Consider the following 14,792-nt stretch of genomic DNA (forward strand, 5'->3'; position numbering starts at 1 on the left):
CCATCAGATTCACCCCTTCAGTTGACTCTTTTAAATCCCAGCTCAAAACATACCTTTTCTCTCTAGCGTTTCCTGATTCATCTTGACTGGAGCCCTGCTTGTACTGTTGTCTCTTTTGTGTATTTGTATGGTCTGCTTTATGATGTGTTTTTGTATGGCCTGCCTCTGTCTTATTTGTTATATGTTATATGTTTGCTTCCCACTGGTTTCTGTAAAGCACTTTGGTTGATGCAAGTCATGTTTAAACGTGCTATATAAATAAATCTGATTGATTGATTGATTGATGGGTGGCAAACTGGCAGCTGAATAGTGATAAACATAAGGTGCCCACATATTGCACAACAGGGACTAACTCAGGAGGATCAATTCATTAAGGGTGCTTTAGAAATTATTGAGGAGCCATATTATTTGGTTACATTAAATGTGTGCTTAAACCGAGGGTTTTCACTATGTTACGATTCACTTGCCTGAACCTTTCACAAATTTGATAACACAGGAACAACATAACCTGGAAAGGATATATTTGACCTCCTTTGGGGTCAGTGTGATCGGTGAGTATTGGCGAGAACAGTCACAGTCTGCTTGTGCAACCACCATCACCAAGTTAGTGTTACGGATCTGCTGCAAAACAAACATCCTGGAACAAAAATAAGTATGTATGATTAAAGACTGCCCTCTATCGTAATCTGGCATTACATGCTTAATCTTACATGCGATTGTTAGTGATTTTTTGTTGTGTGACTTTATCTAGTACAGGTACACAACATGTGAGGGGTTGGCAACACTGGAAAATGCTGCATTTGTACAGCCCCTCTAGAGTAGCACCATGGACAGCAACTGGAGCGCTCTATTAGTCAGAATAGTCATTACACTCTATAATAACACAGTGCCAAAGACTGAGCCAAACAAGAGCACCACACAGATGTGAAAGCAAAATTGCAGGCAGATTCCCTGTGCAACTAATGCCTTGTTACAGGAGGAGCATAGCTACTGAGATGGGTCTTCGGTGTGATGTTTTACAGGAGATGAGTCTCTTCGGGTTAATCTCTTGCAAGCACTTACTTCTGACAGCGGCCACATTTGATGATGCTGTTGGTCTCAGTAATGGACGTGTCATACATGAAGCCGGGATACTCAGTGTCACAGGGCTGCATGATTTCCACCTTCTTTTGTTTATGGCCTGGGAAGTGAGCATTCACCAGTTACACTGACTCCACATTTCTTTTCTGATTCAAACACTCTCTCTCCTGAATTCTTTCTCTCTCACACTCATACTCACACACACACACAGAGAGAGAGAGAGAGAGAGAGAGAGAGAGATACATAGCCACAATCTATCTTTCTGATGTTTTCTATGACAGTCCCATAACTAAGGCTGGACCCAAGCACTAGTTAGTTTCTACACATACTCAAACAAAATGAGGCAAAGTGATGGCATGACAGGTGTACTCACCTGCATGGTACACAGACTTGGCTGTGTATGGACAATGAGAAAGCCACAGATGAGAGCACATCATGGAGGCACAGATGAGAAAAGCAATGAGCAATCCCAGGACATAGGAAATGAGAGGGGTTGTATGAAATGAGTGTCTACAGAGGATTTATGAAGCTGGTAACACGAAGTTGTACAAAATCCCTCCTTTTTTATGGCAAAAGAGCTCATCCACTTTGATTTTTTTCCCCCTCTCACATACACATATTGACTGTCAAGTGACGCTTTAATCTTCCATCATTTTTGAAGGCTTTAAGCTTCTTTAACTTTTGATCTTTTGCAGCAAAGTCGTTAGAGCCACATAAATGCCACAACTTACCATCTGCCACATAATCTGAGTGCCAAAGTCCACAGATGTTGAACTCCAGCAAAAACCTTCAAGTGAGATCAAAACAAGTCAGCCAGCTTTTTCACAGTTTTATTACTGACTAAATATGATTCAAAACAATACATAAAATAGCTTTTTTGTAACACTTTAGTTTAGTGTGTGTGTGTGTGTGTGTGTGTTATTCTTACTGAATAGGTGATTTATTCTTTGTAAATCCTTGATAACCAACTAGCTGCCCTTGAACTAAGGTCATTGATAAATAGAATGGATCAAAACAGAAACTTTATAGCCTTCTACTGTAATACATTGTTTTATTATGTTACTATTCTCTCACTATAAGTCACATATTCTGACAGTCTATAAACTTATTTTGATCCATACTATATACTAGTAACCTAATTAAGAATTTACCAAGAATAAATGGCTTATTAAGTAAGAATACGAAACTGTTCAATAAAGACCTAATAAATGTGCAATAATGCTTAATACAGACCTTGTTGAGCACTTATACATACATAAATTAGTAAAGTATGGTTAACATGTTCTCCCTAAACTAAAGTGTAATCACAAGTAGGACATTTTTTTATTATTATGTAACTATCTAAACAATGTAATTTATTTGAAACCCCAAGAGCACTCACATCAGGAAGTTGGACATGAACCACTTAACCACACCCATTAGTCCATAGAAAGGCTGCCGAAAGAAATGAGGGAAAAAACATTAGCAAACAAATGGGGTGTGCTGAGCCTAGTGCTCTCAGTGATGTTTAGAGAGAGCGGCAGTCAAGGTGCCTTCCTCGGGTGTTCTATGTGTGCCAGCGCTTGGCCTGCGGCAAGCCCTGGTGGGACAGGGATATAGGTAAACTCACACTGAGCAGTGGCCGAGCATCACTCGAGTGACCGTGCGTAGTCTTGCACATAGCCTGGTAGTCATACAGCACCACCCTGCATTACAAAACTGAGTCTAACACAACAGCAAACATCCCACTGACAGACTGACAAGAACACACATTTGGACTGCTTGTGGGAACATGTTAACCTAATTTAACATAACATAATATAATAATATGATAAAAAAGATAATTGTAATATTTAGCATTTAGTAATAACATATAACAGCCGAGCCAAGTGTGAATATTGTATAATACCATTATGACGCACAGATCCATGACTCTCTTACCTCTTGTACAAGCCCGTTTTCAGCAGCTGTGCCATCACTGACCCGTCCACCTCCCCAAAGAATTTACCAACCTGACAGGGATAGAAGAGATTTTGCCCACTCATAAGTACCTGTGTGTGTGTGTGTGTGTGTGTGTGTGTGTGTGTGTGTGTGTGTGTGTGTGTGTGTGTGTGCGTGCGAGTGTGTGTGTGTGTGTGTGTGCGTGTGCGTGCTTGTCCCTTCATATCCAGTAAAAACACAAACACTAAACCCGTTGATTTCCTGTTTCCCGGTGCCTGCCAGACTAAATTACAGTGATGTAACGGCATGCTTGATTGAGTGTCCCTGACTGTGATGCTGTTGGATGGGCCTGCGCTGGAAGGAGAGCAGAGCCTGGCGCTGAGGTGGGGCACAGCGGGCACAGCGGGCACAGCGGGCACAGCGGGCGGGCCGGGAGGGAGGCCTCCCACAGTGCACATCCCAGGCAGTACCAATAACATGCAATCAGCTCCGTGTTCAGATTACGCAATCCAAATCTCAGAACCTATCCATTGTCTACAGATGCTAAGGTCTCTGCAGTGCACTCTATACTAAGCTACTCTCTCTCCGCAAAATGCTCTGTCCCAGCTGCAGATGGGTAAAGAAAGTTTATATTGTGTGAATATGGACATCCTACATCTGCACACACTGACACACACACACACATACACACACACCGTGTCACATACACGCAAACACATGAGCACACACACTGTCTCACACATGCTCTCTGATGTGCTGCCATACAGATGCCCTTGGCCTCTGTCCGCCGTGATGCATCTGTGCAGGATTAGGCACCATAAGTGTCCTGCTACGCCAGATGCTCCGGAGACTGTTTATAGCACATATGTTACACCATCCCCCATGTACACTCACACACTCTCACTCTTGCTGTCTCTCATGCTGATATGCTATGATACATACACACACCTGCAAATACACACATGTTTATGGCAAAAACAAATGATATCTGTGTTTCTCAAGTTTCTTTGTTGCTTCCTTATTTTGAATGTAATTGTAATGGTCTGTAATTGTAAAGTGTTCTATCTGTCTCACTACTGAGTGGTAGTAAACCACCATCCACTTCTCCTCCTCCATACTGCTACTAGTACTTAATATGAAGGCATTCCTATCCTCCAGCACTAGTACTTAAAATGTAGGCATTCCTATCCTCCAGCACTAGTACTTAAAATGTAGGCATTCCTATCCTCCAGCACTAGTACTTAATATGTTAGCACTCCTATCCTCCAGCACTAGTACTTAATATGTTAGCACTCCTATTCTCTAGCACTAGTACTTAATATGTTAGCACTCCTATTCTCTAGCACTAGTACTTAATATGTTAGCACTCCTATTCTCTAGCACTAGTACTTAATATGTTAGCACTCCTATTCTCTAGCACTAGTACTTAATATGAAGGCATTCCTATTCTCTAGCACTAGTACTTAATATGAAGGCATTCCTATTCTCTAGCACTAGTACTTAATATGTTAGCACTCCTATCCTCTAGCACTAGTATTGACAGATACAGCGATAACTCCTGGCTATATTCTCCTCTGCCCTGTAGTTAAACATTATTGTAACGCTGTAGCTGTAGCCCTGTGGTTTAAAAGCTTAAATATTAAAATGCTGTTAAAATGCTCTCTTAAAATGTTAACAGCTTAAATGTTATTCTACTGCTGCAGTGTAGTTCAGTAGCTTAAACCTAAACATGCTTAAATCTTGATAGCCTAAATGTTATTCCATAGCTGTTAGTCACTTTGGACAAATGTGTCCGCAAAATGAATAAATGTGATGTAAATATAAAAGTGCACATAAGTATAGTTTAATACTCCAGTCATTTCATATAGTATAGTTTAATACTCACGTCATTTCTCTCTTTGGAGATTATAAATGTGATGTAAATGTAAGAGTGCACATAAGTATAGTTTAATACTCACGTCATTTCTCTCTTTAGAGATTACAATGAATCCATTGTGATCAATGATGTAGCAGTTGAGGTCCTAGAAGTAAAGGAGAGAATAAAACTTGACATCAAGCTAAACTTTGGCAAGCAAGCCCCAAATTGTGCCCCAAATTGTACCACACACACACACACACACACACACACACACACACACACACACACACACACACACACAGCTTTAACCTGGCTGAAATGTCACTGCGAGCAAGATTGTTCTAGTGAAAATCTGACATGACTGTAAGGTTCTTCAGTGGCTTCTCCACATGAGCATGATTCATAATGGACAGAATTAGTTGATTTGAGAGGCAGGGTAAAGAACTTACTAACTTACAATGCTTTCACAAGTAAGAGGACAGTGATATGACAACTTACAATGCTTTCACAAGTCAGAGGACAAACACCCTCCACATTGCTGCACTGCAGAGAAAAACATTAAAGGATAAATGAATAACTTCATACACAGTATATGGATAGAGAAAAACATTAGAGGATAAATGAATAACTTAATACACTGTATATGGATAGAGATAACTGCACAGGGCGTAAATGCGTAACTTTTGATCTCGTATAGATGTACAGTATGTGTGTATAGAATGCAAAAAGCACTGGAATTCTACTTGAAGGGATACAATATATGAAGCAATGAAGCAGGCTACTTACGTCTGTATCATTGGGCTGCTCAAAGGGGTGAAAAGAGAGAGTATAAATGGGAGATGCATTGTGAAGCTGAATACCAATGAGGTGTGTGTGTGTGTGTGTCTATGATGTGTGTGTGTGTGTGTGACTATGATGTGTGTGTATGTGTGTGTGTGTGTGTGTGTGTGTGATAAGAGACAGAGAGAGCTGTTGGCCCTCCACAACAGTAAGTTACCTGAACTGCAATAGAAAGCAGCCGGGACTCCAGTAAAGTCAGTGACATTTGCACTCCAATAGCTGTGTTAAAAAGCAGAAAAAATCGGGGCGTGAAAATGGGAAAGTACTAATCTGTGGATTCAGTGAGCTGTGTGCCAGTGGCCATTGTGCAATGATGTTTTTTTTTTTCTCTCTGCCATTTTATAAAAAGGTCTGAGTTGGAGAGGAAAGTGTCCTCCTCCGAGCACCACATCCCACCACTTTAGCAGTCCTCCTTTCCCTCCCCCTCTTTCTGCCACATGCCCACTTTCACAGTAAGCCGTGGCACACACACACACACACACACACACACATATGTTTATCTCTGATGAGCCGCGCTAAACTCACACACACACACACACATATATATCAACACTTGCAGAAAGAGAGAGAAAGCGAAAGAGAGAATGAGAGACTATATAGTTGTGTGTCAGTGTGTGGGGGTGCAAGTGTGAGAGAGAGAGAGAGGGAGAGGGAGAGGGAGGAGAGAGGGAGGAGGCAGGGAGGGAGGAAGGGAGTGGGAGATGTCCTAAAAGAGGAACGCATTTCCCAGATGTAGGGATGCACACTGGCTAAGCCACAGTCTCAGCATCAGCCACAGAGACACAAGACAAGCGGACTCAGAACCGGACTTCTGGACATGAACATCAAGTATTCATTTACCCATGTGGAGAACGAAACGGACTTTTTCAATATAATTTTTATGTATTTGTAAACAAATGCAAAATTCAGTTTCATTTACTTTAGAGAAGACACAAGGAATATAGATGGGAAGCGTGCGGTGAGTACAGGCACTTTATCAATCTTTCTAATCTTGGACTACAATTAGAAACGGAACATTTGGTGTTAATGATGTGAACTCTTACATCACTAAATTAGAATAAATGTAAATAAATAAACTACTCATAGTACACTGTATATATTTTAAAAAATGAAACTGTAACCATAAACAGTAAATACTACAGTAAAAAAAAAAGTGCACATACATGTTTATGACAATAACAGATCCACGTTAATGGGTGTCATTATGCTTTTCTGTGCTGGACAACTGGACATAGTCACTGATCAGCTCAGTTCCACTGCATTATTAAAGCTGATCTGAAAGTCAGACACACCGAACCATTTAGATGTCATGCTCCGGCGGGACCTTTTGACCCACGCTCTGGCATGGAGAACCTCAACCCTTTTACTTTGATTAAGCCCCCGCTGCTTCTAATGGACTCATCAGCGCGGTGCGGCGTGTGAGCAAATGGGTTTTTAGCTGTCTGATCTGGGTTCGTTTACACGTGGGTGATCCCGTACCATGCCCGTCGGTTATCCCTAAGCTCCACCAGATTGCTCTCTCGCTCTTAAGAACGCGGACGGATGCAAAAATAGCACAGAGCTATGAAACATAATCTAAAGCAGTTAAGACCTAGTAGTGATTACTGTATGCCTGGTAGATTACTGATAATTATAACGGCCAGAAAAAAAAAAAACACAAAACAGGAACAGGAAAAGGCCAATAAATGTTTCTCAAGCAGCCAAAGCTACAGCAGTGGCATATTCTGGTCTTGACAAAAAGGCCAAATTAGACTCACTGCGCTAATGAAGTTTAAAACAGCTGTCATCGCTGCACAGTTCACTAGGTGTAATGCTTACGGTTATTAATGTGCCTGCCACCAAAAATCGGAGAAGTGCCACTCGTGACTGACCATCGGGCCCTTAAGTGCACCTCTGGGAACGAAAGTCTTCGTTCGGAGAAAGAGTTGCGGCTCCATGCTGCCATGACAAAGGACAAGCCTGAGGGCCAGCACTTAATGGCTTTCTACAAGAGCCGGAGAGCATGAGAGGCCATCTCGCTTGCGCCCTGAAAAGCCATTCAGTCATTTAGTCAGTGTGCTACATTGCACATGTGGCTGCTCCAAAGGAGTTTTATGGGAGATATACATGTTCAGTGTGAGGCAAGAATGCCCGACATCCTAAGAGGACTAACCAAGGTGCATGACCAAGATAGTAACCATACAAAATGGAAAAAAAAAAACATGCAGTAGTATGAAAATCCAGATTATCTGAGAGGCTAAAGAACATTGCAAACTTATTGTACCATTATCACCTCAGTGACAACAACGCATGTCATCCTTTCCATTTGAAAAACAAAATACTTTAAGCATACTGTATACTGCTTTGACACTATAAGTATAAATGGTTGTAAGAACAACTCTCTTCCCCCTTCACTTTAAATACCACACAGTCCCTGATCTCCTGATATACTCGCAGTTCAACTATGAGGCAAAGAGTACCATCAGACAACAAAGGTATAACGTTGAATCTCTGTTGAAACTGACAAACATACTTAAAGATTCTCCAGTGTTAAAAGCCATACACCTATGCTATATTAAGGATGTGACCGTTTCATTTTGAATAAGATAGTGATTTTTGTTTGCATGAGGCCATCAGCATTCACACTGACTTGAAAATGTTAATACAGCCAAGTCAAATTACCAATAATAATAATAATAATAATAATAATAATAATTAAAAAAAACATCAGACAATAAAAATCCCAAGTTTTGTTTTCTATTGTGTGGTTTGGTTTGATGGTTTTCTGTTGTTCGATCTGATTCTCTGTAGCAACACCAGATCATAGAGGGGCAACTGGGGCCATCAGAACCGAGCCGTGTCACAGGGCTATCAGGATCTAGCCGTGTCACAGGGCCATCAGAACCGAGCCGTGTCACAGGGCCATCAGGATCTAGCCGTGTCACAGGGCCATCAGAACCGAGCCGTGTCACAGGGCCATCAGGATCTAGCCGTGTCACAGGGCCATCAGAACCGAGCCGTGTCACAGGGCTGATGAACAGTTTAGTGCTGGGTCATGATCCACTGATCAGACGTGTGGTACCTTACTAAGGTGACCAGGAGCAGCATGGGCCCACTGTGTAAGTCTTAACTGCTGTTCTTTTCTCTAGGTCTTGACAAAAATCCTACATTTTTCAAAGTCTTACAATTTCATATAGATTAGCAGTAGAATATTATGACATGAGAGTTTGTGAAGCAATGATTTTTAGATATTAATCAACATTCCCATGCCTAGTTTAAGGAGCTTCATTCGTTTTCAGACATTCAAATACTTCTTTCTCCATCCTAGCCCTTGCAGCAAGTGCATCTCTGTGTTGCCTACTGGGGGCATTAGCACTCGCTAGGGGCTGCCCCGCTGCATGTGTCTGTGCGGGCACGGATGCCGTGTGCAATGACCAGGGTATAGCCTCCTTACGCTACATGATGGACCAGCTACCCAAAGACATCTCCGTCCTCCAGCTTTCAAGAAACAACCTCAGCGCTCTGGAGCCTGGGGCCTTCTCCAGTGTGGCCAGCCTACAGAGCCTTGACCTGTCCAGCAACAACATCTCTGTGCTGCACGTGAGAGCATTTGCCAATCTGAGCCGGCTCGAGCGGCTGGACCTCTCCGGCAACCCCTTACTCGGCATGCCAGTGGGCCTCTTCAGTGAGCTGGGGAAACTGACCGATCTGGTCCTGAGCGACGTAGGCCTGTACGCTCTCAGCACCGACCTCCTCCAGGGCCTGACGCAGCTGCGGCGCCTGGATCTGTCTCTCAACAGACTGACCTCGCTGCCCCGGGGGCTGCTGGGAGGGCTCCAGGAGCTGACCTGGCTCTCGCTGGCCGCCAACAGTCTGCGCAGTGTGCAGCGGGCCCAGTTTGAGCACCTGTCAGAGCTGCAGAGCCTCCTCCTGGTGGGCAACCCCTGGGAGTGCGACTGCACTCTGGTGGAGTTCAAGCACTGGCTGGAGTGGATGCTCTACAGGGGTGAGTCAGGCACACTGGACTGCATATAACATATATACATATATAGACCACAGCACACTGGACTGCATATAACATATATACATATATAGACCATACAGTAGGTACTGGTGTAAAAGAGTCTTTGTAGCAGTGCAATATAATCAAATACATGCCAAATACAATCCCAGGATGCATAGCTAATTCCAATCCCAGGATGCATAGCTAATTCCAATCTCAGGATGCATAGCTAATTCCAATCCCAGGATGCATCGCTAATTCCAATCCCAGGATGCATAGCTAATTCCAAAACGTTGCTAAACTGAGAGATGACTTTCTCTACTTAGCTGTAAACTGAGATGTTTTAAATAGCTCTGCTGACTAAGATGAACTGAATTGCTCCATGAATGAACAGGGGGACAGGTGGACGCTTTGGAGTGCAGTCTGCCCAGAGAGCTCTGGGGCCGAGACATACGGGCAGTCCCGGCCGAGATGTTCAGCCACTGCACCCGCGACAGCTCACTGCCCTGCTTCAGGGCCCCAGATGGTCAGGAGCTGGGGGGCGACGACGGGACCGCCGACTGTGTGCGCCAGCGCTACCGGGCCGTGAGCGTGCGGCGGGCAGCAGCCACAGTGGTGGTGGCCGGCGTGGTGTGCAGCGTGGTGTGCGTCATGATGGTGGTGGCGGCCACCTACGGCTGCGTCTACGCTTCGCTGGCCGCCAAGTACCAGAGGGAGAAGAAGGGCAAGGCGCACAAGCCGCCGTCAGATGGCGGCGAAGAGAAGGACCCAGAGCAGGAGGAGAAGAGCGAGCTCCTGCCCGACGTGGCGCGAGAGACAGAGGTGACCGCGCCTGCTGTTGAGGTAGTGTTGTCACGAGAGGTGTGTGTCTGACTGGTGGGACATCATCATTGTCACTGTTTTTTGCCAACCCTCTGAAAAAGAAGGAGCTGCACCCACCATTCCTTCCTCTCTAACAGAAATAGACAGTCTGGTTTTTACACCTGATGTCCTCTTGTATCTTGTGCTATTGTCGTCCATCTTATTGTCCTGAAGTTGGCTTAATAAATACTCATATCAAATACTCATATCAATACTCAATCATATTATTATTATTATAATAAGATGCAAGTACTGTTGTCTGAGAAGATATATTTAGGACTCTACAATAACAAACTATGAATTATTGTACAAGAGAAGGGAGAATGGCATGCTCTTTTCATGAAAAGAACAATCAGTGTAGGACTTATGGAACTGTATGATGGTACCGTATAGTGGGAAGTGAACCTAATATGGGACTATGGGGGGGGAGTGACAGTTTTCCATTCCAATGTGTCAATATGATAATGTAACTTCATAGCTCATGGGCTGTCTCAGTTCCTATAGAAGGGGTTGACAACTATAACTTTGGAGGCCGAAACACATAGAAATCTTTTTAAAAATGAAACATATGAAAGGGAATTGATTTTAATTAAACTAAGTTATCATCCGTTTGAGTTGCATTATCAAACCACTAGTGTAAACATTTCATTGTCTCTTAAAGTACACAATCTGTTTGTTTGTTTGTATATGTCTACAAATATCATACTGTGTTTCCCATACATTGACTTATTTGGGGCGGCCCACCACAATTTCAACATTGACCACCACACAATGATTTTCCAGGTTGTACTAAATTGTGCTTAAATCTGGTTAGCATCATAATTTGTTAAAAACGGTTTGTTAAAAACTGTATTCAAGTTAATTCTGCAAACCAACCACCACAAATGGAATTAAATTCTGTGGGAAACATTGTCATATATACATGAAATCATTGAGCATTAGTTGTTTAATTGTTAAATGCATCAAATTGTTAATTGTTAAATGCATCAAAATGATGAATGCATCACTATTTCTGTCTCAGAGTTGTTGTCATGAGTCATGATGATATTAGTTTTCAAGGTCAAATCTCGGTTTTGTATTGAGATTGTATACAAATAAATAAATAATATTTAGAAATCCAGGCTTCTGCTATTTTTGAACCAGTCCCTTGTTTTGAAATGGTCATCTAATCTTCGCATTATTCACATGATGGCAAACAAAGTTTTTGTAAATCAGCATCACATTCAGTATATTTACTCTACATTTGGGGCAGCCGTGGCCTACTGGTTAGCGCTTCGGACTTGTAACCGGAGGGTTGCCGGTTCTAACCCTGACCAGTAGGCACGGCTGAAGTGCCCTTGAGCAAGGCACCTAACCCCTCACTGCTCCCTGAGCGCCGCTGTTGTTGCAGGCAGCTCACTGCGCCGGGATTAGTGTGCGCTTCACCTCACTGTGTGTTCACTGTGTGCTGAGTGTGTTTCACTAATTCATGGATTGGGATAAATGCAGAGACCAAATCTCCCTCACGGGATCAAAAGAGTATATATACTTATATTAATTTAACTGATCACCAACTGTCTCACCCCATACAACAACTGTCAAACCACATACACCAAACACTTTCAACACAATCACAATAATCATCACAGCTAGCTATAGATGTCTGTTTTTCTGTACGTCTCCCATTTAAAGAAGCATTGAATGGAATTATAACTGCCAATGTGGCATTAAGATTAATTATAATGGATTTAGGTGAACTGTAGATGTTACACAAAGAGGAGCAGAACTACAAAAAGCAGGTCCTTACCTCCAGCCAGCGCTGTCCGTGGTCCAGATGTTACCGTCACACCCGTAACGGCAATGACATACTTCCCACCTGTGTGGCAAAGGGGGATAAGTTAAGCTTAGGCTATCTTCACCAAATGGCAATCAACCACACAGACGTACACCAGCCAGCTACGGTGACGGGGGTGCACCTTTGCTGTCCTCGTCTGTGGGCACGTAGAATAGGAACTTCCCCGGGGGATTCTCTGCTGCCATCCGGTACCACACAGGGAAGTGGTCCACAGTGAAGAGGTTCTTCTTGTCTGATGCAGTGAGGAACTTCCTGTGGGATTACAGGAGAGTGGTCAATGCACATCTAGATTCCTGAAGTAGTGAGGAACTTCCTGTGGGATTACAGAGGAGAGTGGTCAATGCACATCTAGATTCCTGAGGTGCTGACCACCTAAGTGAAGCCTTGTGAGCCTGACCATGAAGTAAAATTTAAATATATAAAATGATTGCATTCTGCTGCTACATTTTTCTTTAAAGAAACTATTGGTCTGTAAGTCGCTTAGAATAAAAATTAAACTGCCACATTAAAGCTGTAAGGAGTAAGAAGTTTTGGTCTAAAATTTGAAAAGTTTCAAATTTTTGGGGCGACCCAGACCACAGAACTATAGTGCATATTTTAGGTAGCTAGTGGACGTGAGGTGTTTATCTGTGCTTCACATGACCATATGCCATCAAATGGAGCTTGGAAATAATACCAATAAAACCATTTTGGTATTACCAGTTACCATTTCAAACCATACCTGAAAAGCATTTGTGCATAGTGTTGCTTTAAATGTAAATGCCATGATAACAAACTATGAGTGTGTATGCCGTCTATAAACCACACGTACAGCCACTATTGCAAAGGTTTCCACGTGTCATTAGTCCATTCCCACTTGTTCTAGGTCTGTCACTTACTTTGCCACGCGCCTTTCACTGCCTGCATATCTGGTGACTCGCAGCAGTCCAGACCGAGTCCCCAGGAAGGCCGTCTCAATTCCTGGATCAATTCTGGGAAGACAGAGGAAGGGATATGTGGTTGGGTTTGGATGGTCTCACTGGTTTAGAGCACTTGCCATGACACCTAAAAGATCCTCACGTACCCGGCAGCATCCATCATCATGGCGGTCCAGTAGGCCTCCATCGGAGCAGTCACCACAGTATCAAACAGCAGCTGCTGCAGCAGAACCTCGTCACCTGAAATGGCAGAAATATGTCTGTAAGACATCTGTATGCAAATATATCTGCCATCTGTTAGAACTCCTACAAATGTCTCTGACTCCAACGTATAATGGCCCATCAAGATAACTGACACAACATTCAAGTGAAACAGATAAATGTGAACCTTATGTGTAACAAATGTGTGGTATATTTTTCCAACATTTTTATCATTTTTTTTTAGTTTCAGTAATTTTTTACATACTTACACTCCAGGTCAGGGTCCTTCCCTGTGAGATATTTGAGAACAGCCTGCATCTGAGTGAGCTTGCGATGATCAGGGTCAATGTCCGTCTCACAGTAGGTCCTGGAGAGGACCGAAACCACAGAGCAGTCAGCGCCATACAGGTGTCTCCGAAAACACACATGAGCAGTAAGCGCCATACAGGTGTCTCCGAAACCACACATGAGCAGTCAGCGCCATACAGGTGTCTCCGAAACCACACGTGAGCAGTCAGCGCCATACAGGTGTCTCCGAAAACACAGAGCAGTCAGCGCCATACAGGTGTCTCCGAAAACACACATGAGCAGTCAGCGCCATACAGGTGTCTCGGAAAACACACATGAGCAGAAACAAAGATCCAGGAAACAAAAGGCTGTCTTGTCACTTGCCATGAGAACATGAACACTTACCAGTCTTCTGCGATGCTGAGGTCTGGCTGGTTGAGATCATGCAATCCTAAAGGAAAGCATCACGGTTAGCTTTACTGAGCCATACTGAATGTACTGTAGTACACACTTTGTACTGTATACACACTTTGTTTTAGGCCCAGAGGACAGATACTAAACATAAATACAGATGAATAAACAAATCAAATACAAAGATCACTGTAAGAGGCAATCACTGGGGTCCAAGGAATGTTGTAACGCTTATGACCAACCAATACACCCATCTATTATTACACTTCCTATCTACAGTATGAAACGTGGAGAATGGAATGGGAATTTGGCAGAGATTGATGGAAATTAGTCCAGTGTTTTCTCAAGGAATCACACAGAAAAGCATTTGGCTACACCATATGTCTCTTGTGATTAATAAAATCTACATTTGCAGATTATAGCGGCCTATAGTGGCCAATAGATGTAATTGCACTACAGAGCATGGGCATCTCAGGCACCAATTTCCACATTTGGTGTCAGTACATCTTACAGATTTAGTTCCCCACACATTTTGACAAAAGAAAATGAGGAGTAATAATATTGGTAATAATAAGAATCGCACAGAGTTAAAAACCAACA

The 14,792-nt window shown here is 43.0% G+C and overlaps 2 protein-coding genes across 2 annotated transcripts in view; one reads left to right on the forward strand and one right to left on the reverse strand.

Annotated features, from left to right (window-relative positions):
* The window catches only part of cacna2d4b (calcium channel, voltage-dependent, alpha 2/delta subunit 4b), a 45,464-nt gene that overhangs the window by 6,723 nt on the left and 23,949 nt on the right, over positions 1 to 14,792 (reverse strand). Inside the window, exons 23-39 of the mRNA XM_042110342.1 lie at positions 14,187 to 14,232; positions 13,763 to 13,860; positions 13,439 to 13,532; positions 13,254 to 13,346; positions 12,497 to 12,627; positions 12,328 to 12,396; positions 5,856 to 5,917; positions 5,645 to 5,659; positions 5,357 to 5,401; positions 4,959 to 5,021; positions 3,001 to 3,071; positions 2,690 to 2,765; positions 2,462 to 2,514; positions 1,812 to 1,867; positions 1,454 to 1,474; positions 1,063 to 1,180; positions 522 to 637 (exon numbers count right to left, since the gene is read on the reverse strand). Of these exons, the coding sequence (XP_041966276.1) occupies positions 522 to 637; positions 1,063 to 1,180; positions 1,454 to 1,474; positions 1,812 to 1,867; positions 2,462 to 2,514; positions 2,690 to 2,765; positions 3,001 to 3,071; positions 4,959 to 5,021; positions 5,357 to 5,401; positions 5,645 to 5,659; positions 5,856 to 5,917; positions 12,328 to 12,396; positions 12,497 to 12,627; positions 13,254 to 13,346; positions 13,439 to 13,532; positions 13,763 to 13,860; positions 14,187 to 14,232 (1,227 nt within the window). The remainder of the gene's footprint in view (positions 1 to 521; positions 638 to 1,062; positions 1,181 to 1,453; positions 1,475 to 1,811; positions 1,868 to 2,461; positions 2,515 to 2,689; positions 2,766 to 3,000; positions 3,072 to 4,958; positions 5,022 to 5,356; positions 5,402 to 5,644; positions 5,660 to 5,855; positions 5,918 to 12,327; positions 12,397 to 12,496; positions 12,628 to 13,253; positions 13,347 to 13,438; positions 13,533 to 13,762; positions 13,861 to 14,186; positions 14,233 to 14,792) is intronic.
* On the forward strand, positions 8,639 to 10,747 carry LOC121724011 (leucine-rich repeat and transmembrane domain-containing protein 2-like). Its single transcript, XM_042110312.1, has 3 exons — positions 8,639 to 8,796; positions 9,006 to 9,683; positions 10,075 to 10,747. The coding sequence occupies exons 1-3, from the start codon at positions 8,784 to 8,786 to the stop codon at positions 10,551 to 10,553; spliced, it is 1,170 nt and encodes a 389-aa protein (XP_041966246.1). The 5' UTR covers positions 8,639 to 8,783; the 3' UTR covers positions 10,554 to 10,747.

This window comes from Alosa sapidissima, chromosome 11 (genome assembly GCF_018492685.1).
Source record: "Alosa sapidissima isolate fAloSap1 chromosome 11, fAloSap1.pri, whole genome shotgun sequence".
Taxonomy (NCBI): domain Eukaryota; kingdom Metazoa; phylum Chordata; class Actinopteri; order Clupeiformes; family Clupeidae; genus Alosa; species Alosa sapidissima.

Bases quoted from the DNA above. Each gene is read 5' to 3' on its own strand.
- LOC121724011 (XM_042110312.1), top strand. The intron at 9,684-10,074 runs GTGAGTCAGGCA...ATGAATGAACAG, and splicing joins GGAGTGGATGCTCTACAGGG to GGGGACAGGTGGACGCTTTG.